Here is a 24,249-nt window from a genome sequence, read left to right as displayed (position 1 = left end):
GCCCGCGGCGTTCCCCGCTCGGCCGCTGCCCCTGGCCGGCAGCCGCCGCCAGCAGCAACAGGTCCGTGCCCGCTCCTCCCTCCGCCTGCCAGGCGAACAAAGGGGCTGAGCGCGGCCCCGCGCCCGCCCGGCCCCTCCGCCAGCCCGGCCCCCGCGCTTCAGCCATTTGCCTCGCCTGGCATCGCCGCGCTGCCTGCGCGGGGCCGTGCGCGGCGGGAGCGCCCCGAGAGGTGAGCGGGGAGGAGCGGGGCGGGAGCGGGGCCGGGGTCGCGGAGCCCGCGGGGAGGGCTGGTGCCGGCATCTGCCGATGTCTGCGGCAGGGACCGCGCCGTGGAGCCACGGTGGCCGCGTGTGTGTGAGAGGGGCTTTTGGAGCGCTGTCAGGTTTAATCGTGTTTCTTTTCTCTCTCCTCTGGCCCCCGTAATCCGCCTCCTCTGGGCAGCGGGGAGGCCGGGCATACCCCCGTATCCCTTCTCCATATGTCGCAGAGGAGCCAACCCTGATGCTTGCGTACTTTATTTATTTATATTTTTTATCCTGACCTATTAAAAATCTAAATGACTCTCTACACTAACGTTTAGGGATGTGTAAGAGCAGGAGATTGCTTCCCGCTATAAATTCTTCATGGCGTGCTACCCCATCCTACTGAAAGCACACGCGAGCCCGGCTGAGCATACGCGTGCAGGATTTGGCAGGGTGGAAGATGCTTCAAAAAAACTTGTACTGAATTTCAGTAGGTAGATTTTTATGTCTGGTGATTTAAAGCAACAAAAAGCAGACTTCTGAATCCAAACTTACACACGTGTAGCACCGAAAATGATAGCATTAAATCCTATAGCCAGCTTTTTTCACCTATCAGGAAAAAATAAAACCCTCTAGAAATAATAATATTTTGTAAAGCTTTTCCACAATAATTAAACTAAATAATAGAAAACTGGAGAAAAAAAGCTAGGGAAAAAAAAGTAGGGCAATAAAAAAGTAGAATAGCAATAAAATAGAACAATCTTTCTGTATGATTTGAGGAGCAAAAGGGCTTCTCTGTTTTCCAGGGACTTAACCATCTGTCTCCCAGAAAGGAATTAAGTGGAATATTCATGGAAAATAATAATTAAATTGTCAGTGGTATTGACAAAGCAATATTTCCTCCCTTGTTTAACTGCTTGGCCCATCCTACTTGTTCTGTGTTCTCCTCTTCCCAGGCCCCATCACACAGCATTTATTCACTCTTTAATTAGGACATCCAGTGCATGCCAGTGGGATGCTCTGGTCATCCACTGCCAATGGCACTGTCTGATGAGAACCTGCCAAGAGCCAAGGACTGCTCCCGTGCCTGCCCAGCTCCTCTGTGCTCTGCAGGACTGGCTCCTGTCAGTGGAGCCTCTGAAGTCAGTGGTGCCACTTAGAAGCTGGAGTTTGCAGGACTGCACCTTGATAATACCAAAAAGCTGAAATCTGTAGTAGCTTCCTTTCTTTTAAAAAAGCTGCGTTTGCATCGCTTTTCCATATAACAAATAGTCCAAAGAGATGGACAGACTTGAAATGTCAATAAATATTAGAGCACCATTATTTGGCAGGAACATTCAATTAAAGTCATTAACTGGCTTTACTGTAGTAAAGCAGGATTATAGTATTTAGGGCTGGCCTAGGTTACCATAGAGACAACGATGTGGTGAGATGACTGCATCCAGATCCTACTTACCAGGGGTTTCAGCATCCTGTAGTATCCTGTTGCAAGAGGATATTAGGGGCAGCTGACTGCTAAAGAAGGGTATAATAAAACATGAAAGAAAATCCTGCAATTTCTTTTAAGGTAGAATTAAACTTTTTTTTAATACCTTTTTTTTTTTCTTGGTGGGATCCTTTGTGGATTTTGCAGGGATTTTTCTGTTTGTCCCTACTGACACTATACAGCATTGCAGTTGGGAGTCTGTTTCTTGCCTCTGAACAGAAGCAGAGAAGTCATTTTATGCCACTTCACATCCTTGAAAATACCCATTTAAAAATGAGCTCATTTTCATTGTATTATATCTCATTAGCCTTCTCAGGACATGACATTTTTACTCTTGGTGTTTCATTTTTCAGTGAAATTGTCATCACCTATTGTTTGTGCTTCATGTTTGGTCTCAGTGTTGTTTTGTCAGCGAGCAGGCATGATTAGTTCCTTTCACTGAAGAAGAATTACTTTATAGCAGTTCAGGATTTGACAACCAGTTTAACCTGATGTGTGACTGAGCTCTCATTGAGCAGGAAGGGACCCTGCTCTTTCCCTAGCCTGGCCATACATTCCTGCCCGATTCCCTGTGCCAGAACTCTTCACCCTGTGACAACACAGTGAATGGACAGAGATTTTGCCTTCCTCCTGCAGTTAATTAAGCAAGCACTCAGTTTACACTGCAGATGTTGGCATTACAAGTGGGGCTAGTCCTGTGAACAGTGTTTAAATCTGTGTGTAACTCTCTGCAGGATCAGGACCAGTTGATTGGCAATGCTGCACCCTTTTCTTCATCCTAAAATGCTCCTTGGATGCTAACTGGCAGTTTTGGCTTTGGAAGGATTACAAGACTGGGTCAGTGTTGTATATGGGTGATTGAGTGTTAATGCAAAAAAAAAGCTGGCTGGGTGTTTTTATTCTGCACTGCACATTTGGTACTTCCCAGTTTCTTTCTTATACCTCATCAGTGAGGATGGCAGGATTCATTATTGGTTAAGTCAGTTTATTTAATGCAAAACAAGCACGAGAAAAAAATCCAGTGGTTCTACAGATTTTGCACCGTGTGTCAGGGGAAGAAGTGGTGGAATGCTTTTCAGGTGGGATGTTTCACAAGCTGCCATTGCTGTGCCTCCAGCTGAAACAGACAGGTTGACAGCCTTTTTTAACTCACTTGGAAACACTCCAGAAACCACAGTCTTTCTATACAAATCAACATATGTTGGTCAAGCAGCTTCCATGCTGTTAGGTTGTCTGTCACAACATGATTTGCATTAATTGAAGTTATTTTACATTTATGCATTCATAGATTAGCACAAGCTCTTAGTTGTTTTTCTGGACACTGACTCCTCCGGGAGTGCTTAAGGAGCTAGGTAAGTTTTGCATCTCAGCTTTGGATCTCTGCTGATCTGGCTGCTGGCAGGCTCCTGGACTTCTGAATCATTTCAAACTATCAACCTGTCAGAGTTATACAATAGTTTTGTTTTTTTCTTCTTGGAAGCAGTTCTGCTTTTTTCTTTTTCCCCCTTTATTGTAAGTAGATTGAAAAAACAGGCCCTAAGATCTGGAAATGGACTATTATTTCTATAGCCCATATTTTAGGTGTTAGACTATAAGAACTAAAAGCCAACCCTTTGCTGTGGGCGTGGCATGTGAAACAAATGTTCTGATTCCGTCAGTCAAAGACAAATCCGTTCTTGGGAGAGTTTTTCTCTTATCCTGTAGCTTTCTTTCATCTTTTCTTTTTACTGCAACTCCCTGCATTGCTTTAGTTCAAAAAAAAGCTACCGTTTACATTTGTCTGTACAGTTGTGTGGATTAACCCTGGCTGGATGCCACGTGCCTACTAAAGCTGCTCTATTACTCCTGAGCTGGACAGGGGAGAGAAAATAAAGTGTAAGTCTCATGGGTCAAGATAAGCACAGTGAGCTATCACTCACAAGTTACTGTTACAAGCAAAACAGAGTTGACTTAGGGAAGTCAAAGTCAAGATAATAAGAAATAAACCCAAATCTTAAAAATGTCTTCCCACCGTACTTCTCTTTTTCCCAGGCTTAGCTATACACTTGAATTCTTTACCTTTCCCCCTCCCCCAGTGGTTCAGGGGGAGAGGCTGGGCATTGTGGTCAGTTCATCTGTCAGTTGTCTCTTGCTCCTTCTTCCTCACAATCTTCCCCTGCTCCAGCAAGGGGTCTCTCCATGGGAGAAGGTTCTCCAAAAAATTCTCCAGCATAAGTCCTTCCCATGGGCTTCTGTTCACAAACTGCTTCAGCATGAGTCCCTCCCTTTGGGTACAGTCCTTCAGGCACAGACTGCTCCAGCATGGGCCCTCTGTGGGGTCACAAGCTCTGCCAGTAAATTTGCTCCTGTGTGAGCTTCCCACAGGGTCATGGCATCCACAGCATGCCCCTGTTCCAGTGTGGGATCCTCCACAGGCTGCAGGTGGATCTCTGCTCCACCATTAACCTCCGTGGGCTGTAGGGGCAGAGCTGCCTCACCATGGGCTGTAGGGGAATCTCAGCTCCAGTGCACAGTGCACCTCCTCCCTCTCCTTCTGCACTGACCTTGGAGCCTGCAGATCTGTTTCTTTCACATATTCTCACTCCTGTCTTCTCTGGCTGCAGTTTCCTCCTGCGCAGTAACTTGTTCCTCTTCTTAACTCTTATGATCCCAGAGGCCACCACCACCATCACTGATGGGCTCTGCCTTGGCCAGGGCAGGGTCTGTCCTAGAGCTGGCTAGCACTGGCTCTGTCAGACATGGGGAAGCTTTTGGCAACTTCTCACAGAAGCCACCCCTGCAGCCCTCCCACTGCCAAACCTTGCCATGTAAACCCAGAACAACAGTGTAAGAAATCCAGATGCTCATGAAGCTAATGGGAATTTTCCTTGACTGCACTGGGGTTGGGATTTAAGGTGATGTCACATTCTGGCTTTACCAAAATTCTCTGTGAAACTTAGGTGGCAGTTTCTAGTTGCAGGCTACTATCACGAGCTTTATTCTCTTCAAAGCCATGGAAATGAGCAGTACACAAACATACTTCTTCAATGGCAATTGATAATTGAGTTTTGAAGTTTCGTTTCCACAGTAGATGCAGAAACAGCAAAAGTAAATGTCATTTGAATGTTTTGTAGTGTGAGCTTTGGAGTTTGTCAGTGCCATGTGTCCCAAGAAGTTTTAAATTTTGATCTTAGGAACATGAGGGCAAAGACTGTTCATGTGCATTGTGCATTCATGTGATAAAATTCACTGGTGCTGCTTCTTGTTGTTCAGGATGAGGTGTGTACCACTCATTCTCTGTGAATGACCTTTGAGACAGGCAAGAGAGTTGGAAGAATCTGTTAGTCCAATACCTGGGCACTATTTCTGCCAAGACATTTTGCAGCCTTATGGGAAATAAATACTTGGATTGTACCCCCAAAATCAGGCAGCTTTTCTCATGACAGTGGCTGAAAAGCCTCAGTATGTGCTTTGAGATGTTGCTGATATAAATCTAAAATCTTTCTAGTCAGAAGCAGCCAAAGTTTAGACTTCTGACTTAAACATCAAAATCTCTAAATGGTCAGAATCACAAACTGGAATCCCTGAATCTAAGCTTTTTCTCACAGCTCCCAAATCATAACTATAAAACCAAACATCTCTCTGTGTTCAGCATTCTGATGTTAAAGTCTTACTTCCTATTCTGGGTCCTGGCTGTACACCTCTGTCCAGATTGCAAACTAGTAAATGCAAGGATAGCACTGTGACTGTTGAACATGCTGTATTTAACTGCATGCATTAGCAACCCTTTATTATGTAGCACTTGAAAATCTTCTCACAGCTCCCAAATCATAACCATAAAACCAAGCATCTCTCTGTGTTCAGCATTCTGATGTAAAAGTCTTACTTCCTATTCTGGGTCCTGTACACCTCTGTCCAGACTGCAAACTAATAAATGCAAGGACAGCACTGTGACTGTTGAACATGCTGTGTATTTAACTGCATGCATTAGCAACCCTTTATTATGTAGCACTTGAAAATGATAAGTTTGAGTCATGGATTAGTCAGACATACTACATACAGTCTTTACCTCTACTCTGTGTCAAAAAGTCCAAAAGCAGCCGGGACAGTCCCGTGATCATAATCACCCTTCGTGGTTGTGTTGCTGGTCTGTATGTCTCTTCAGAAAGAGCAAGGATCATTCTGGGGAGAGAGGATTCCAAAGTGAAAAGCAGCATGCACATTTCTTCAAGGTATTCAGGATGATCTATTTGACACCTGCTTTTCCATCAAGGCCATTGGCCAAGAAACAGAAACTGAATAGACGTGAGGTGAATGATCTGAACAGAACAATGTTTTGACCTAATTCATCCAAAAGTTACTGGCTTGGTACAGGAGTAAAATTCTTTGGCCTGTTCTTGCAAGAATGGGATTAGATAACCAGGCAATCTTTTCTGTCCCTTTAGTTTAGATACCTGTCTGCTTTGTTCAATGGAAAAAAACATTATAGTGGGTGATACTGAATTGCCTGTTCTAAATTCTTGTTGTAGAAGTCGAGCCTTAGTCAGAGAAACTAGTGCCAGGAAAACCTTTGCCTGAACACTCAGGCTCAGCATATGAAATTTACATTATAGTAAAAAATGCTATGCATCCAAGGCAGAAAGTATCAGCCCATGATAATAAGAGTATTTTAATAGAAACCTATTTTATTTCTGGCTCAGAATGGTCAGCAAGTGTTCGCTTCTTCTACTAATGTAAACAACATGCATTACACTCAATTTTCTCTTCTTTCCCTGTTTAATTCCAATGATTACATAAAGTCATTTCATACTTTGCTAAGCCCTCAGTTGCATCATTGCCGCTAAAAGCATTCCCATTGTTTGGTGAAATCTGGGCTGCCAGCCTCCAGGTACTGATAGTAAAGGCTTGCTGCAGAAGTACCTATGACTGCAGCGTGTTTCTGCTTTGGGGTCAGCGCAAGTGCTTTCCAATCCTACCACAAGCCAGAATGGCTTAGATCTCCAGGCAATATAGCTGAGCCCTGATCCACTAAAGGCAATGGGACAAAGTACAGAAACTTTGGTTTTGGCAGGGATCAGAACCCAGGATTCTTCTTCTTCCTCACCCTCAAAACCATTTTTTATTGTTTCTCTGAAAAGTAATAATTGCTTTAGTCTGAAGGACAGTGGCCCTTCTTTCATAGACTTGATGGTTTGGGCACTTGGTTGATATTCTGGGATTTTAGTCTTGTCAGGCAAAGGAAGGGGTAGTGACAAGTTTCCCATGGGGCTTGGTCAGAGCTCTATTATTGTACAGAAAGGCAAAGTAGCAGCAAAAGTCAGTACTGCTATCTTTTAAAGTAATTCAGGTGTATTTTGCAGAGGATTCTGGGCTGAGGCACCTAAAGCAAGAGCTAAAGTCCCCTGATTGCACAAGCTAAGCGACAAGTTTCCCATGGGGCTTGTTCAAAGCTCTAATTATTGTACAGAAAGGCAAAGTAGCAGCAAAAGTCAGTACTGCTATCTTTTAAAGTAATTCAGGTGTATTTTGCAGAGGATTCTGGGCTGAGGCACCTAAAGCAAGAGCTAAAGTCCCCTGATTGCACCAGCTAAGCACTTCATCACCATTGTCTTTACTGGCTAGCCCTTGGTAGCTCTTATGCACTTATTTTTGAGGATCCAAGTCAGTTGGCATCTAATTGTACCCACTCATGCTTATGTGTGCAGAACCTGTGTGTATGTTCCAGATTCCATTCCAGGAGCTGGTTACAGCAGTGCTGTGCAGCTCAGACACACAGCATCAGTCTCTCTTGCAGGAGAACTGGGAGGTGCATCCCACCCACAGATTACTTCAGTGTGGGAATATGGCCCTATGTCTATCCACCTTGGCCTGATTTTCATGAAATAAAAGAAGTCAAACTCCTGTGAGCAACCTAGTAGGTCACAGTTTTAGGACCAACAGCAAAGCATACCAGCAGCATTTCTGCCATGGCAGAGAGAAGTCTGTGCAAGCTGATTACTTTCCTTCTTTCAGATTAGGGCTGTCATGCTGGAGGCTTTGCTCTGCTATCTGATCTGGCTGTCTTAGGTCTTACATCTTTGCTACATTGCCAGCTGCCAGATAAACCTGCCCTCAAAGTCAGCCTTTGCCGTGTTTAGCACTGTGGCGGGTCTCTGTGTTTGAATCCAGTCCAGAGTCTGTGTAGAGACAATGCTGCAGGAACCTGGAATTTTTCTTGAAATCAAACTGCCTGTAATGTAATTTTTAGTTGCAGCTAGAATGACTGTAAACCTTAAGTTTGAAGAAGTGTCTGGGCAAAGAAACCATACATGAGCTCCAAAAATGGGAAGAGTACCATTCATAATGTATCTAAAGAACCTCTGCCTTTCTTAACATCACTTACTTAATTTGTCAATAAACCAGTAAAACTGTTCAGTTTCTAAAAGTGGAGGGGTTTTTTTTCTCTTAAGTACCAGATTTAGAGTTTGTCTGGGAAAAAAGTATTTTCATTATGGCCTTCTTTAGAAGTTTTTCTTTTACTTTCTTTTCCTAGGTATAAATCTCAAAAAAATGGACTGTTTACTTCCCTTTGAAGTCTGTTGTTACCTCTCACATTTGGTCTTTCTCAAGCACAGTGGTGACATATTTGAGCAGATTTGGTGCTTTGGGCTCTTCAATCTGTATGTCCTTTCCATAATGATATAAAATCAAAATCAAGTTTTATCTTAGAGCAGGAATTGAATTTCCTCCAAAATTGTTGCCCCATCTTCTGTATTAAACGCAATACATGGCAGGTGTGTTGGCAGAGTGTAGTACATTTATGGAGATCAAGTGCTGTTTTGGAATGCAAAACCAAGGCTGACTCTACTTGAATTTTCAAAAATCTGTCTAAACTAATTTGCTGGTTTGCTTGACTTGGCTTCTCAGTGGATATTCTCCTCCTTCTTTGTTAGCATCAACATTGCCAAAGTGTTTGTAGAGACTATGGATATGTTTGCAATTTGTTGACAATACAGTTTAATACTGAAAAGCATTTCTGCAGTCAACATTACCACATTACAGTACATTACACACTAATGCTTAAATGAGGCTTTTAATCATCACAAGTTGATGCTTTGCTTCAAGTCAGTGTTCCTGTGTATGGCAATTTTCAGAATTCAAGGTCAGAAAGGATTTCTAGATCAACTAGTCTTCTCTTGTCAAATTTTATTTACCCTTGCTTCCCAAGTGCCTTCCAGCAAGGTACATACTCAAGATCCCTTTCATCAAATCAGAATAAGGATCTTCCCATGTCACATGAAATGTGAACATAGATCAGCATCCTGCCTCCTACATGAGCCATAATCAAGTATCGACAGAAGTGTGTGGCAGGATAAAAATATGTATTTCTCCATGGGATACTTCTTTGTCTTTGAATATTTCTACCCTGACAGGTTTCTCACTCAGGATCCTTCTAAGCTGAATGCACTTTTTGGGTTTTATTCTATAGGTTTCCTTGAGCCCATCCTTTACTCCCCCCATCAATAAAACTTTAATTAAGCACAATATGCTCTAGCTGTCTTTTTTTTTCCCTCAGCAGCATAAATCTTTTGCTTTGTTTACACTTACACTTCATTTGCTTAAAATTTCTTCACCAGCCTAAAAAAACCTTCAGCATGCAGAATTTCCATGTGCCTACACTTGTGCACAGTCATCAAGTCACAGAGCAAACATACCAAGCCTGAAGAAGTGTCAGCTCTGCATTTCTCAGGCTGACTAAGGCTTGCTGTACTAGTTCTCCAGGCTACTAGCACAAACCACCTTTTCTCCAAAGCTGTGTGGCTGTTAAGAGGGTTTCTAGGCTAGGTATCACCTTTTTGCTTGGGAGCTGGTGTGCAGCATGGAGACAAGAGTAAGCCTTTGTGTGGTTTCAAAGTGCTGTTCTAGGTCTCTCACTAAAGTGGTTTTTTTAATGTCTCTGAAATAATTTGGTGCTCTTCTCTCTGTCTTCACAGATTGTTAAATGCTACTTCCAAAATGTAAAGCCTTGAGCATACGTGCTTCCATCCATTCAACCACCATGTTCCATTGCAAACCTACTAGTGCTGTAGAGGAAAGGTAACATTTTCCCTCTGGGCACTATGTATTTCCCAGTACACACATGCAAGGGCTGCATTCATCCTTTCAGCTGTAGCACCACGCTGGTGTGTTTGGTACTGGTGTCAATTTAATGTAGTGTTAGCTGTGCCCAGATATGATGAAAGCAACTGAACTTCAGTTTATCACAGACATGACCACATGCTCTCATATTTAGAAGTGTAGTTGTGAGCCCATGTGTAGAATTAGCAGCAATTTTGCAAAGTTTTGTTACATTCAGTATGGTGTTGCCATGCCATACTGTAGTGCATTAATGATAAAAACACCACATCAGCTCTGGAGTTTTTCCCAAAGGTGTTGTAGTCACTCAAAATTTGTTTCTGACTGTTCTTTTTTTTCCTTAGACTTCTTTTACTCTGAGGGATATGGGAGAGAACTTGCACTTAATCTTTGCTAGATTTTGTTTTTGTAGGAGTGTTACTTCCTTTTTGTTGTGAGAACTCCTGAGAGACACTACTCCTCCCTAACTATTTCTGAAGAGTCCAAACTGGAAGGAACTCAGAAAGATAGTTTCCTTTTTAGAGAATGTTTGTCTCTATGGATATCACTGTTAGGAAACCTTTTCTCTGGTCATGGTGACTGTTTAGAACTTGTATATTTTTGGTTTGGATTTGTTAGCTATAGTATCGATTTAATCAAGCTTTTGATAATATTTTTATTATGACTTATTTCCTCTCTCTCTTCCTCCCTGCTCAAACACACACAGCCTTTTCTTCCCCTGAGTTTCTGATGAGGAACTGCTGTCCACATGTTTCTTGTGTGGTCTGTAGTCATAAGCTGCAATTCTTAAATGTTTATTTTTCTTTGTGGTTGTATGAAAATGTTGTAGTTATGAGATAAAGACCAATTCATAACTCTGTTACATATTGTCAAAAAATTATAGCACCTTGAGGGGTCAAAATTAGCATCCACACAAGAGTGTGAAGGCAATACCATAAAAGCCATGTATCCAGCAGTCAGGGCAAGACACTAGGATTATAACATACCTAACTTTAAAAAAAGGAGAGAAAAAAAATATTCTTTATGCTGTTTTTTTTTTGAGGTGGCACACTGAAAGATAAATGTACTTTTTTCTTACAAATAGGAGGTTAATCAAGTGGTAAAGATTGAATTTAAATCTGTAATGGGCTCCAACAGTGCAGGACCTTTCAGAGAAATGCTCTAGATGTTTTCCCCATGTACAAAAAGAACATTTTTTCCTCCAAATTTCACAGATGTGCTCAATGACCAGGAGTGTTGCAGACTATTTTTATAAGTATGCAAACCACTCTACAATGACACTGCATTCACTTCACCCTGGCCAGTTCTGCTTTCAAGTCATTGTTTAGTTTTTAAAATAAATATAAGGGATGTTATTTCTCTTTTGATGATCCTGCCTCTTTAGATGCCTTAATCATCTCAATCAGATTACACCCCTATCCCAAGGGACTTCTCTACTGAAGTAAAAATTTGGCAGTCCAAATTTTTATAAAAGCATATTTTCTGGACTAAGGTGGAGCAGAATGGTATTCTGTCATTTCTGAACTGTAAGTCTCTCAGGGAAGATAGCCTGCTTATGTAAAGTAGAGTTGCTTATGGTAGAGAAAGCACTGCTTTTATTTACCATGAGGCTGAGTCAGAGCTGTTTCCATTTGTGAACTGGAGAGAAGTAACCCAATTCCTCCTCCTCCAATGCACGTATTCCCTGGAGAAAGTGGATCTTGCTAGAGGAGGTGGTTTGGATCAAAGGCTATTGGCACTGCACAAGAAAAACGAGGAGAGAACAATTCAATACAAGCATTTAATTGGATTTTATCAGAAGGATTGCCAAATGAATGCAATGCCAGGAAACTTTACCTGCAGCTCTTTATTACAGTTTCTCTGTCAGAAAAACTGTGCCTTCTTATCTGTGCTGTTACTTGAGCAATGTCTCACAGCATTTGAGGTTGGGGCCACACATTCAGGATATTGTGTGTCATTGCCAAGTCTGTAAATACAGTTCATGTTTATTGGCAGCTCCTCTGTTCATTAACATTACATCATCCCTAGACCAACCCATGATAATGAAAACATTTTCAGACCAAGTAATTCAGCTTCTGACTTAAAAGTCCCCAGAGTAAAAGGTGACCTCAGTCCACAGGCACCATGTACTGTCAATAGATTGCTTCCTTTTCCAGTACCTATCCTGTTTGTGAGTTTGGAAAAAATATTAAAGCCAAGTTTATTTTAAGCCAAATGAGATCGTCGGGTGGTCAAATTCTTCTGAATCATCACAGCTATCAAGTATCTTCTGCAATTCCGTACTTTTTGAATATTCTGTGTTGCCAGAACAGCAGTATAACTCTTTGATCACTGTAAGTAAGAAAAGAACAGAGGAGGAGTTAAGTATTGTATTTCCATCAGGCCCTTTCAGCATCTTCCTGTTTCATATTAAATCCATGACCTTTTAAACTCAGATCAGTTGTGTTGCTCAATAATGGAAAGGTTCCACTACTTCTCTGAATTGTTTTTTCAGCTTCATCTTTGTGTAATTCTTGTGTTTTGTTTTCAACTAGACAGAGGTGCTGGGATTGCTGGAGTGGTCATTGCTGTCATGATCACTGCTGTCATTGGCAAAATCTGCCAAACCCTCTTTCAGCTTTTCTAAGTCTTCAGCTTCCCCATATAGTTCCTTGTTGCCTTAATTGCATCTGGCACTCTAAGTCCTTCTCATGCTCATCATGAAATTCAGCATATTCTTGGTAATTAGCTTTGGGTATACCAGAGAATAATTTTCTTCAGAATTCTGCTGCTTCCCATCAGCATGCAATGCCATCAATCTGTCCTTCTCCTCACGATTCCTCAGGGGAATTGTAGTGGGTTAACAGAGGTGTTTGTTACAAGCTTCTTTCTCAATAACATTTCAAATGTGTCAAATCATACTTCTAAACCAAGCAGATATTTGAATATGGGAAAAGGTATGATTACTGTGCTTGAGGAGGATCTCACTCTTTTTTTTTTTCCATTAGCTGAGAAAGTTGAATAGTTTTCTGGTTATTGTTTTAACTACTTTGAATATTCTAAATGGTGATTTTCCTTTGTGACATAATGCAAGAAATACATTTCACCACAGAGAGATATTACTGGTATTAGAGTTGACTTCTCACATATAATCATCCATACTTCTAATTTTTGGTAGCATTCTCTTTCATTTTTTCTTTATTGTTTCACTTGCAAAATCAAGCCATGACCAGGAGATGAAACTATCTGAAGCTACTCGATCCTTCTTGTGGGGGGGGTACATAAGTAGATGTTAGAAGTGGTGTCAGAAGTGAGGTGTGTCAGGAATGGCCAGAATATTGGTAGTTACAGCAGTTGCTCTGTGTACTGTTAAGACTTGATGAAAAACATAATCACATCAACAGGGATGCTGCCCAGTACATCTTCCATAGACACACTGACTGTGCACAGATCACTGCATTGTTTTTTGTCTAGTTAAGGCTTTACTGAGAAAACTCAGTAAAGCTTGACCTACAGAGTTTGGTTTTGGACAGCAGGAAGTCTGCCACTAAAGCTAGCCAAAGTTCATACAGTCATAGAAAGTTCCTAAGTCCCAGATTTTTAAACACTCCGATGAGAAATACAAAGTTGGTGGAATCTATTAATTCTAGTAAGTTTTAAAATACTGTTGTTGTGGTCTGAAATTCTCCAGTACCCAAAAATCAAACCTTAGCAGTGATTTCAGTCTAACTGAATGAGATCAAATGTAGTAGAAACTTTACCAGCCAAGTGCACAAAATAAAGCGCCATGAGGGAAGACTGATATTATCATTTAAGTAAAGTTTGCATTGCAAGTATGGGATTCTGGATTTCCTGTCTGTGTCAGGGATTTCCAGACAATGTCACTTACCAATTATGCTTTCAGTAAAAAAAATATATTAAAAAGTTAAATCTCCCTAATGCTAATTTAGCAGGGTACATGAATCATGTCTGCTAAAAGGAAGCCACAATGCATATTTTACATAGAAATGAATGTTCCTTGAGGACTGTGAAAAAACTGACAAAGGGGATTTTAATGGAAATTAATAACCTCCTTAAAAATAGAATCAGGCCTGCATGTACTTAATTATATTAAGTACATTTAGACAATTTTTATGCGTCACTCATCAAAACTTTAACCAAGTTTTGATGCTTGATTCCAAGTCTGGGAAATTCATAAACAAACATGACGCAAAGAAACGGCACTTCATTAAATTCTAAAAACTATATTTGTGAAATGAAGGTACAACTGGGTGGTGATTGTGCTGACAGGGACTAACCTACTTACAGCTATGCCCTCCCTGTATCCTGCCTTTTCCCACGAGAGACTTCATGTTCTAATTATCTATTATGATTTTTTTCCCTTGCTTCTACTTTTTATTAACCGAATCGTTGGCATGAAGCAATCTTTGTGAAGTCTGATTAACACCTTGCTAATGCTTTACAGCTACATATGCTGCTACACAAATGTGAGATTGCTCTTGTCCTGAGTACAGAAAAAATACTTTCATGTGTTTCATAAACACTTAGGATTATTAGTATACTTACAGTGTCTTTAAGATATTCTAGATATATTATTAAAGGAGACATAATTTTAAGATTCCCAAACTTCTAACTAAACAGAGAATCTATCGATTTTAAAAATAATATTTTTGTTTTAAACAGGGGGAATGCATATGAGGAACACCGATATGAAGAGAACTTCCTGAAGGTCATGCAAAGTCAAATTTGGCTAGTGGGGAATCGCCTTGCAGAATAGACTGCAGCCTCAGCCTTCCAGTGAAACATTTGCACAAGGTGAATACATAATGTAGTACTCCTAAGTATCTGCCGTTGAAGGAGACTTCTGCTCATCACCCAGCGCAGCGTAGGGACCAGTCATCTTGAAAAGGATTGCAGTGCCTGCAGACTGCTTAAAATTTCTGCAGAGCAACGGGAAAACCAGGATTTCTTTTCCTGCTGTTGAGGTGCTCATCGGGGCGATGCCCCGTCCCACCAAAGGAGCTGGGGTTGTGGGGGGCTGAGCTAGCGCAGTGAGCGCGGGAGGCGGCCGAGCCCCAGGGTGGATCCCCGGGGAAAGGAGAAGCGGCGCTTTAGCCCCGGAAACCAGAGGCGGCCCCGCCTGCGAGAGCGGCGGTCCCGAACAGTAATCCTGGGAGGCGGGGGGTGGAAGAAGCGCGGATGCTGAGCGCTGTCGTGTCTGTCCCGCAGGTGATGGCCGCGCCGCGGCGGCCGGCAGCGCTGCGCACGGAGCGGGCGCGGCGCAGGTAGCGCGGCTCCATGGAGGGCAGCGGCGCGGCCCCGGAGGAGGAGGAGAGCGGGGCCGCGGACGGCGCTCCCCCCCCGCCGCCGCCGCCCACGCCGGCCGCCCCCTGCGGCTTCAGCTCCTCCCTCTGCTTCAGCGGCGCCGCTGCCGAGCCGCAGCCGCCCGCGGCCGGCGGCAGAGTGGTGCAGAACCAGTGGGAGATCAACAACGCCGCCTGCCAGCCGGAGGAGGAGGATGAGGAGGTGGTGGGGCCGCGGGACCGGCCGCCGGAGGAGCCCGACCTGGTGATCGAGGTGTCGGGCCGCCGTATTCGGGCGCACAAGTCGGTGCTGGCGGCCAAAAGTGACTATTTTCGTGCCCGCGCCTCACGGGACGTCCTGCGGGTGAAGGGGGTGAGCTACGGGGCGCTGCGGCTGCTCATCGACTACGTGTACACGGCCCGCATGGGCGAGGTGCGGCACGACAACCTGGCCGAGGTGGTGAGCGGCGCCCGCGTCCTGCAGATGCCCTGTGCCCTGCACTGTGCCGCCGAGGCCATGCGCGCCCAGCTCTGCCTCGGCAACTGCTACCAGCTCCTCTGCCTGGCCAAGAAGCAGCGGCTGGCGGAGCTGCGGGAGGCTGCCTATCGCTTCATGAGCGACCATTACCTGGAGGTGCTGCGGGAGCCCAGCGTTTACGGCCGCCTCAGTGGCGCTGAGCGGGACCTCATCCTGCAGCAGCGCATGGATGCCGGCCGGCCCTGCTTGCTGGTGGCCGAGGTCAGCGACGCCTTCGAGCGGCCGGGTGGTGGCAGCCGGCCACAGAGCCGCGAGAGCAGTCGGCCACAGAGTCCCTCCTCCGTGGTGTCTCTGGAGGAGAGTGGCTCCCTCATTCACTACTACCAGGAGGGCAGCGGTGAGTGGAGGGTGCTGACGTGCCTGCCCGAGGAGGCCAATGCCAAGGGCTGTGCCATGTGTGTCCTCCACAACTACCTCTTCCTTGCAGGGGGCATTGTGACTGGGCCGGTGGGCAGCGAGCCCAGGGCCCGCCTTTCCGACAAGGTCTTCTGCTACAACCCCCTGACTGACACCTGGAGCCAGGTGCGGCCACTGGCTCAGCCCCGCTCGCAGCTCAAGCTGCTGGCCCTGGATGGTTACCTCTATGCTGTGGGGGGCGAGTGCCTCTTCACTGTGGAAAGGTACGACCCGCGGGCCGACCGCTGGAGCCCTGTGGCACCTCTGCCCAAGGGTGCCTTTGCTGTGGCTCACGAGGCCACCACTTGCAACGGGGAGATCTATGTGTCAGGAGGCTCCCTCTTCTACCGCCTGCTCAAATACGACCCCAAGCGTGACGAGTGGCAGGAGTGCCCTTACAACAGCAGCCGCCGGCGCTCCGCTGACATGGTGGCCTTCAAGAGCTTCATCTACCGCTTTGATGTGAGCAGTGGCCGTGGTGGGGAGCAGGGCCCAGGCGGCGGCACGAGCGGCGGCGTTGAAGTTTTCCGGTACAACACGGTGGCCAAGTGCTGGAGCCAGTGCGCCAGCCTGCGGCCCAGCGGCGGCCCCATCCAGCCCTTCCGCTGTGCTCCCTTGGGCAACACCATCTACTGCGTCAACCGGACCGGCACCCTTCGCTTCAGCCTAGCCCAGGATGGGGAGGTGGAAGCAGATGGGGGGCTCAAGGGCACCTTTGATGGGGAGCTTCTCAAAGCTCCCTTGGATGCCAAGGGTGTCCTCCTACCCTTCGTGCTTACCCTGCCTGAGAGGCTGGACAAAACAGGGGACCAGGAGGGCTCCCTCCCACTGTAAGGCGGCCAGCCTGGCTCTGGCTTCCTGACAGGGGAGTTGGGTTGCAGATCCGCAAACTCCCATCTATAGAGGGGATCCTCTCTTGTTGTGTCTGCAGAGAAAAATGACTTCCCCTTTCCTTCTCTCTACTATCAAGATGTTGAGCTGGTTTTAACTCAGTTGTAACTCTTCACATGTTTGCTGGGCTTTGTGTGAAAAGCCAAGCACACAAAAGTAAAAGCTGCTATAAAGGATAATCTCTGGATTATGTTTGTGCCAATCCCCAATCTGAGAAAAATGTTTTTAAACCTGAATTTCCAAAATATTCTTGACAACAGTGTCATAATGGGACATGAGTGTTGGTTGTGTGTTTACACATAGTTGCAATCTGGGCTTGGAGCCTTTTCTGTCATTTGTGGTTTTTTCCCCCTCTGGGATTATACTGAGGGATAAACATTGCTGGCAACATAGTTTAGCTGCATTTGTTTTCATGTTAAACCAACTATTTCCTGTGTTTAAAAACTATAGGAAGAACATCTCCATCACAGCCTTTCATTTCTGGTGCAATAGATGGTTTAAGGAAGCTGTGGCACTGTATTAGTCCCAGGAATTTCAACCACAGATGATTTAACAGATACCAAACTCAATGTTTTAAGTAACACAAATGCGAGCCACATGTTTTACTTGGAATGAAAAGAAAAAAAAGTCAAGTTACCTTTCTAAAATGTGGCATTTTATGGTAGATATGAAATGTTGATATGTTCTTTAATTGAAAAAGGCAATGTTTCTGTATGAAAAGATACTGTTTTATTACTTTTCTTGATCAGAGATTTTGAATTAAAAATGAACTGAAGCTGTTCAAATTGCAACCAATTGACATTACCATGTATGCCACTAGAGCTGGGGAAAAACTTTGTACTTCATATGCTCTTTAATTAACTGCAGGTCAAGGAAGGATAACCTAAACCAACCTGTGGCAAAAGGCCTTTCCCACTTCTTTTCAAGACCATCAAAAGGAGACATGGAAAATAGGAATGTGCTACACATATTGATTATATTGTGCTCTAGCATGATGTTACTTCCCTGTCTTTTGATTGAGAGACTGCTTTATTTATTTTGAACTAATGATTGCTGTAATCAATAAGTCCTTGTTAATTGCAGTACGTGCTGATGCCGTACGCTGTCGTTGTGATTCTAAACTGCCCAAGCGTGCTGTTTGTGGGGCAGCATCCAAATGTGGCAGAACCATACAAAACTTCTTCCTGCCTGTGGGAAGTTGGAGCACACTTTTTGTCACGTTACTCAGAACTGGAAAACATGAAATGTCTACACAGACCGACTATATTGAAAAGGGCACATGCATTTATTTTATACATTTTATATTTTAAAAAAAATCAGTAGGCAAGGCAAATGTTTTAGCTTTATAGTAAATCACTGGGAAACCTTTTCTGAAAAAAGGACCTGTGTTTTTGCTGGTACAATGCTGTATATTCAGCATGGAACTCGCATAGACTGTGGAAGAGAATTGTTTATACTCAAAGCTCTAGTATAGATTCATATTTTAGAAAGACATAGGGACCTTGCATCGAAAAAAGCAGATCTTTTTATGTTTTATTAAGATGTTTTTGTTAAACAGGACTTTAGCATTCGTACACATAATTGCTAGTTCCAAAGGAAGGCAGCAGGCTCTGTCCCACGAGACACCATCTGTACAAAAGAGAATAGTGAACTTCATAGATACTTCTTTCCTTCTCTTTATTGTTTGGAGTTTTTTTCTCTTCTCGTTGTTGTTGCACAGGGTTTTAACGCAGCTGATCTGGTTAGTCATTCTACAGAAAACAGTGGTCCAGTCCTAGAAGTTCTTAGCCAAGTGAGCCTGTTCCCTAGTGAGCAAATTAAAGCATCAGCCAGGCAGGAGCTGTAGGCCTGTGGAGTGTGACATTTATCTTAGCCTCAGTACAGGCTGGTGCAGTGGAATTTAACATCCTTCACAGAATATTTGATTTAATTCTCAGATGAGAATCCTTGGAAATATTGACTCTAGATTAAATTACACCATTGTAGCTTGAGCAGGAAAGAAAAATTACATGTTTGCTTTCAGCCTAATTTTTATGTTAACTGTAGAAAGTATTTCAAGCTGTGTAATGCAAGGCTTAGGTGCATACTTAAACTAGAGATGTAAGTGGTAGGCCAGATTTTGAAATCGTAGCATCACCAGGAACACAAGGAAACATCTGTTTTATCTTGCAATACGAGGAGACAATTTCATAGTTCAAGGATTTACGTAGTATAGTTCTTATGCTACAGTGTAGTGAGGTGTCAAGGCAGGTTTTGCATTTCTATTAATAAAGCATTTTTATTCTGCTAATGCATGAAAATGCTCCTGAATGAGTTTTGAGAAGTTTCCATGGTTTAAGATGTGACAATAATCCACAAATTTTTGGGATAGAATGAATCATATCCTTTCTTCCAGTATTTATTGCTGTACACTATGAAGAAATGCATTTCTACAGTAATAAGTGTTAAAAAAACCTGTAGTGTTTGTGTTTTTGCTAGCTCCTATTTTAAAAAAAAGTTGAATCACTTGATTCAGTGAAAGCTTACCTGCTTTCACTGTGTACACAGTGTCAGTGGGGAGAGTCTGGGCTTCATTAGTAGCTGTCTGTCAAATCTGTTTCCTTTGTACACTGCATAGTCACAGCCTGATGATTAACAGCAGAGCCAGATTTCCTACTCTGTGGCCTCTGTTTCCTCCCTGGAAGGCCTGAGGCAGGTTTGCTGAGAATTGTTTTCTCCCCCAATTCTATCTTCACAAACTCCCCCCGCCTCCAAACTAAAACCATAATTGAGATAGTCTTCAGGCATTTAAGGATTGAAAATGTCATTCCAGAACTCTACAGTTTTACTTAAACCTAGCAACAACTGTCTCTTTGACAGTGGAGCTGCTGAGCACTTCCCCTCCACCCATTTGGAGCTGCTCAGAGCAGTTCCACACCTACCTACCAAGTGGGATATCCAGAAACCACTGATATAATAGGGTTTAATTTAGGTACAGACCAAAAGGCCAGGCCACCCTCAAGTTGTGTTTGCCTGTGTGTTTTGCTTTTAAAACAGCCATTTTTCCTAGAGTAGCCTGAAGTGTACCATATTTGCATAGGAACATGAAGACCTGTGTGCACTTTCTTAGCCTGCAAGCATTCAGTCCACATTTCCACCCTCTGATTATCAATAGATTAAAAGAACTCTTGGAGCTGGTCACAGTAGTCATCAAGGTAGTCATCCTCAGTGTGTGATCTGAGACTAGCTAGAGAGACATAGTCTGCCCTGCAGTCTTTCTTCCCCCTGAATCTTTCAGTCCTCCCATTTTAATGAGACACACGAGATAGTTGCCCTAATTTTTCATGGAGTAATTTTTCCTCCCTAGACTACTTCTGTTTTCAAGGTTGTCTGCTAGAGAATTTAGGCTTGAATTCCTATAAGCTTAGTGAGGACTGGACTGGGGCCTTGCAGTTTGTGTGTGAGTGCGTGCATTGTCAAACCTCGGTGGCTGTGCAGGAGAGGTACATTGGGACCACCTCCTGTGGCTCTTCCTCAGGGGTGAGCTTCATGCAAATCCTCCAGAAGCTCACACACCTCCACATAAAGTTCTGAGTAGATTCCAGGCCCCACCTCCTGGATGGGTAATTCAGCATAGATTTAGTACGAGTTGATACAATCAGACATGTTTTCTTTGGAGAGCTTTTGCAGACAGGCTCTATGTTTTGGGTTACCAGTCTGAGGTGAGCTACTTCATGGGCTATACTGGGAGGCCAGACAGGTAATTTGGATTCTTCTCAGGGGTGCCACCTTAGTAAAGAGGTGTTGCAGTACCTAACAGTGAAATGCCTAAAGCCTTCATTGAACTAAAACTAAATCCTGATTTCAATAAAGAAGTACTATTAACAGATGAAACTTTTCTGTTTCTATCTACTAACTGGTTCTGTAAAATAGAAATCTTCATTGCAGCAAAATCATGTACAGATTCTGTTTACACTTGAGACTAAGTCAAAAAAGTAATTGGCAAAAGAATAATCTTGTTTGATCAAAACTGGCTATGTTAAGCAACATGGGGAGGATGTTAGTCATACCCTACTAACAGCTAAAAATGTGCAGTTGCTGATGTAAATTCTATCCACAGAAAGTTTCTCTGTAAATAAACAACCTGGTAAAATTTGAAGTGATAAGAAAGAATAAATTACTCACATGAAAGCCATACCTCTCCTGTGCTGTTTGATTGGCTCTCAGAGTGCTGTATCCCAATTACCACTATTCATGAGTGGCTATTGCTTTTCCTGATTTACATCATGTATTCCATTGACTGCTTCATAAATGGGTTAGCCTTCATTATCATAAAACTTAACAGTGGTGCTGGTGCCTAGTGTCTGGACTGATATGTAGTGTTTTCTGCTGGAATTAATCCAGATCTAGACAGAATCCTATCTTTGGACTTTTTTCACAGTAGCATTGCTCCTGGGAAACTTAAGAAAACACAAGGGGAAACAGTAGTACTGTTGAGCAGTCGTAGTAAAAAGCATTTTATTAATTTGTCTTTTTTCTGTTGTTGTTTTGCAATCTGAATTGGTACTGGTTTAGCAGAACAGCTCTGTTTGGCTCTTACCTGAGTATGAGTCTGAGTACTATTGTAGCAAAGTATGTTTTTACCTATGTCCTGCCTCAGCTCCTGCTCTGAGGTAATGTAGTGCAAGTTTGTAATAGTTCCATGCATTGACTAGGTTACTGGAACTATTCTGACTTTATAGTACTGCTACTAACAGCAGAGATTGACACACAAGCTCAGTAAAACTGTGTGCTCAGAGTGTGCGATCACACACGTTTCATTTGGTTTGGCCTACTGAATACTGGGAGCTGCTGGAATGAACCCACTGGTATTGGGAGTCAGCAGGAGTGCTGGTTTTGGCTGGGGCCAAGTTGATTTTCTTCACAGTAGCTGCTATGGGGCTGTGTTTTGGATTTGTGCTGAAAACAGTGCTGATAATAGAGATGCTGTCGTTGTTGCTGAGCAGTGCTCACACAGAGACAAAGCCTTTTCTGCTCCTCACCCCACCCCACCAGCAAGGAGGCTGGTGGTGCACAAGAGCTTTGGAGGGGACACATCTGGGACAGCTGACCACAGGTATATTGCAGACCATTTGTTGCCATGCTCAGCATATAAAGCTGGGAGAAGAAAAAGCAAGGGAGGACATTTGGAGTGATGGGGTTTGTCTTCCTAAGTCACCCCTATGTGTGTTGGAGCACTGCTTCCCTGGGGATGGCTGAACACCTACCTGCCCATGAGCAGCAGTGTATGAATTCCTTGTTCTGCTTTGCTTGCAGATGCAGCTTTTGCTTTGGTTATTAAACTGTCTTTTTCAACCCATGAGTTTTCTCGATTTCCCCCTTCTGATTCTCTCCCCAAATCACTGGGAGGAGTGAGTGAGTGGCTGTGTGGAGCTGAGATTCTGGCTGGGGCTAAACTGCAACAGCATACAACTTCGGAGACTAACTTTCATTAATTACTCAAAGGAAAGAAATGGGAGTGAGGGATGGGAGGGAAGAGATGAATTCAGAGTCAAAAGTACCTACTGTATCTCCAGTTGAAACAAATAGCAGGGAAGGGAAACCACAGTTGGTATTTGAGGCAGTGATGACTATAGGGCCAGGTTTTTTCCTAATATTTCTGGAACCAGTTAGATTTTTAGCAATTATATTGCTCCTTCTTACCATTTTACACCTGCAATGCTTCTCAAACCACCGCAGCATTTAATAAGCTAGCTTTTGCAGGAGTCTCTTGCTGCTTTAAAGTCTTAGTGGATAAACCCTGGACAAATCTGTGAAATCATGAAATAACAATGTCAGTGCTGCCACTTTCAACAGATTAATGCAAATTCTTTAGACACTGTTCACAGTTCAGGTGAATTATATGTGTAACTGATGTATTAATAGTTTCATTTTTGGATCATATATAGGTAAAGCTTTTTATGTACTCCCAATTTATGTTGTAATGAAAGAAATACTTTAAAAAAAGCTTATGCTCCCCATTAGGGATTTCTGGGTAATTGTTGTTTTTTCTTTGTTATCCATCCAATCAGTAAATGGTATTGTATTTTTTTTAATAAAGCAAAGACAAAATTATACAATTTATCAGACAGGCAAATATTTAGGAAATGTTTCTAAGGCTAAGTAAAAAAAGGAAATTTTCATTTCACAGTGCCCTGGATGTTTGGAACTTAAAATATTCTGCAGTGAAAGCATTTTCCTAAATGCAGATTAGCATATACTCCACTTAACTTTTATTTCCTTTTTTGTCTTTTTTGTTGTCAGTATGTTAAAGTGCATTATTCATTTATTGAAGTTACATGTAGGTTTTTCCAGGATACTCTCCTGTATTATGTCCCACATGTCAGATTTTTGGCTGGTGTAAATTTACAGCAGTGTAAGTAAAAGCAGAATCAAATACAATTTAAATTCCCTACTTTGTCTCCTACTTATTTTCTCATCAGATACTTTGCTTGACACTAGATCATATGACCTGTTTGAAAACTCCAGTATTCATAGACTACATGGGGTTGGACTTGATGTAATTTCTGTTAATTCCTTTCCTGTTGCAACATGCAAGCTTTTTTATATTTTCTTAAGAAGAGCTAAATTCTGCTGCTGATTAAACCAGGGTATATCTGGAATAGCTCAACCAAACATCTTAGATTATCAGGGTTTTTTTTTTTCCATTCAGCCCCAGAGTTTTGAGTCTGTTATAAAATCACTGGGGACCTCCTTTGGAAAACAAAAAGAAAAGCTCTGATTGAATGAGACTCAAGCAGTCAGTCACTTGAATGAGTTTTGAGGGATTTTTTTTTCTTCACTGGAATATAAATGATTAACTCTTAATTGTTCTCTGTGTTGTGAACTACAGATTGGGAAGTTCCATGGCAATGAAGTTTTATCTCAAGCCTATACTGCTGCTTGATTCACTGAACATTTTGCACCTACATCTCTCAGGGTGCTTAGCCCCAGGCTCAAACTTCAGGTGTAGTCTGGTAAATTATGTGACTGGGTCCAATAACCTGTGCCATTGTTAATTTTCCAGTTCTGAAATGGTAAACACAAAAGATTTGGATTTCAAAGACCTCTCAATATGGGCACACAAAATCCCCTGTAGTTACCTGTTGCCAGGTATAATGCATCACTTGAGTCCATGTATTCAAAATTCACAGTAAGTTTTCATATAAAAACATCTGCAAGAAGATGGTGTTGGCCTGTATTCACCTGAAGGCAGAGAAGTGTTGCTGGAAAGACAAATCTTCAGTTGCTAGACTGGGCAAACAGGGAAGTCACATATAGCTGTGAACTCCCATGTCATA

General features: G+C 43.1%; 1 protein-coding gene across 1 annotated transcript; it reads left to right on the top strand.

The window, feature by feature from the left end:
• The first annotated feature begins 6 nt into the window (after positions 1-6).
• KBTBD11 (kelch repeat and BTB domain containing 11) lies at positions 7-23,700 on the top strand. The gene is made up of 3 exons (XM_039715638.1): positions 7-230; positions 14,486-14,617; positions 15,032-23,700. The coding sequence occupies exon 3, from the start codon at positions 15,101-15,103 to the stop codon at positions 16,871-16,873; it is 1,773 nt and encodes a 590-aa protein (XP_039571572.1). The 5' UTR covers positions 7-230; positions 14,486-14,617; positions 15,032-15,100; the 3' UTR covers positions 16,874-23,700.
• The last annotated feature ends 549 nt before the right edge of the window (positions 23,701-24,249 follow it).

Source organism: Passer montanus, unplaced genomic scaffold (genome assembly GCF_014805655.1).
Source record: "Passer montanus isolate IOZ18808 unplaced genomic scaffold, ASM1480565v1 scaffold34, whole genome shotgun sequence".
In the NCBI taxonomy this organism is placed as follows: Eukaryota; Metazoa; Chordata; class Aves; order Passeriformes; family Passeridae; genus Passer; species Passer montanus.
Note: the sequence above shows the minus strand (reverse complement) of the source record. Positions and strands in the feature narration are given on the sequence as shown.

Coding starts and splice junctions, on each gene's coding strand:
- KBTBD11 (XM_039715638.1), top strand. CDS start 15,101: ATGGAGGGCAGCGGCGCGGCCCCGGAGGAGGAGGAGAGCGGGGCCGCG.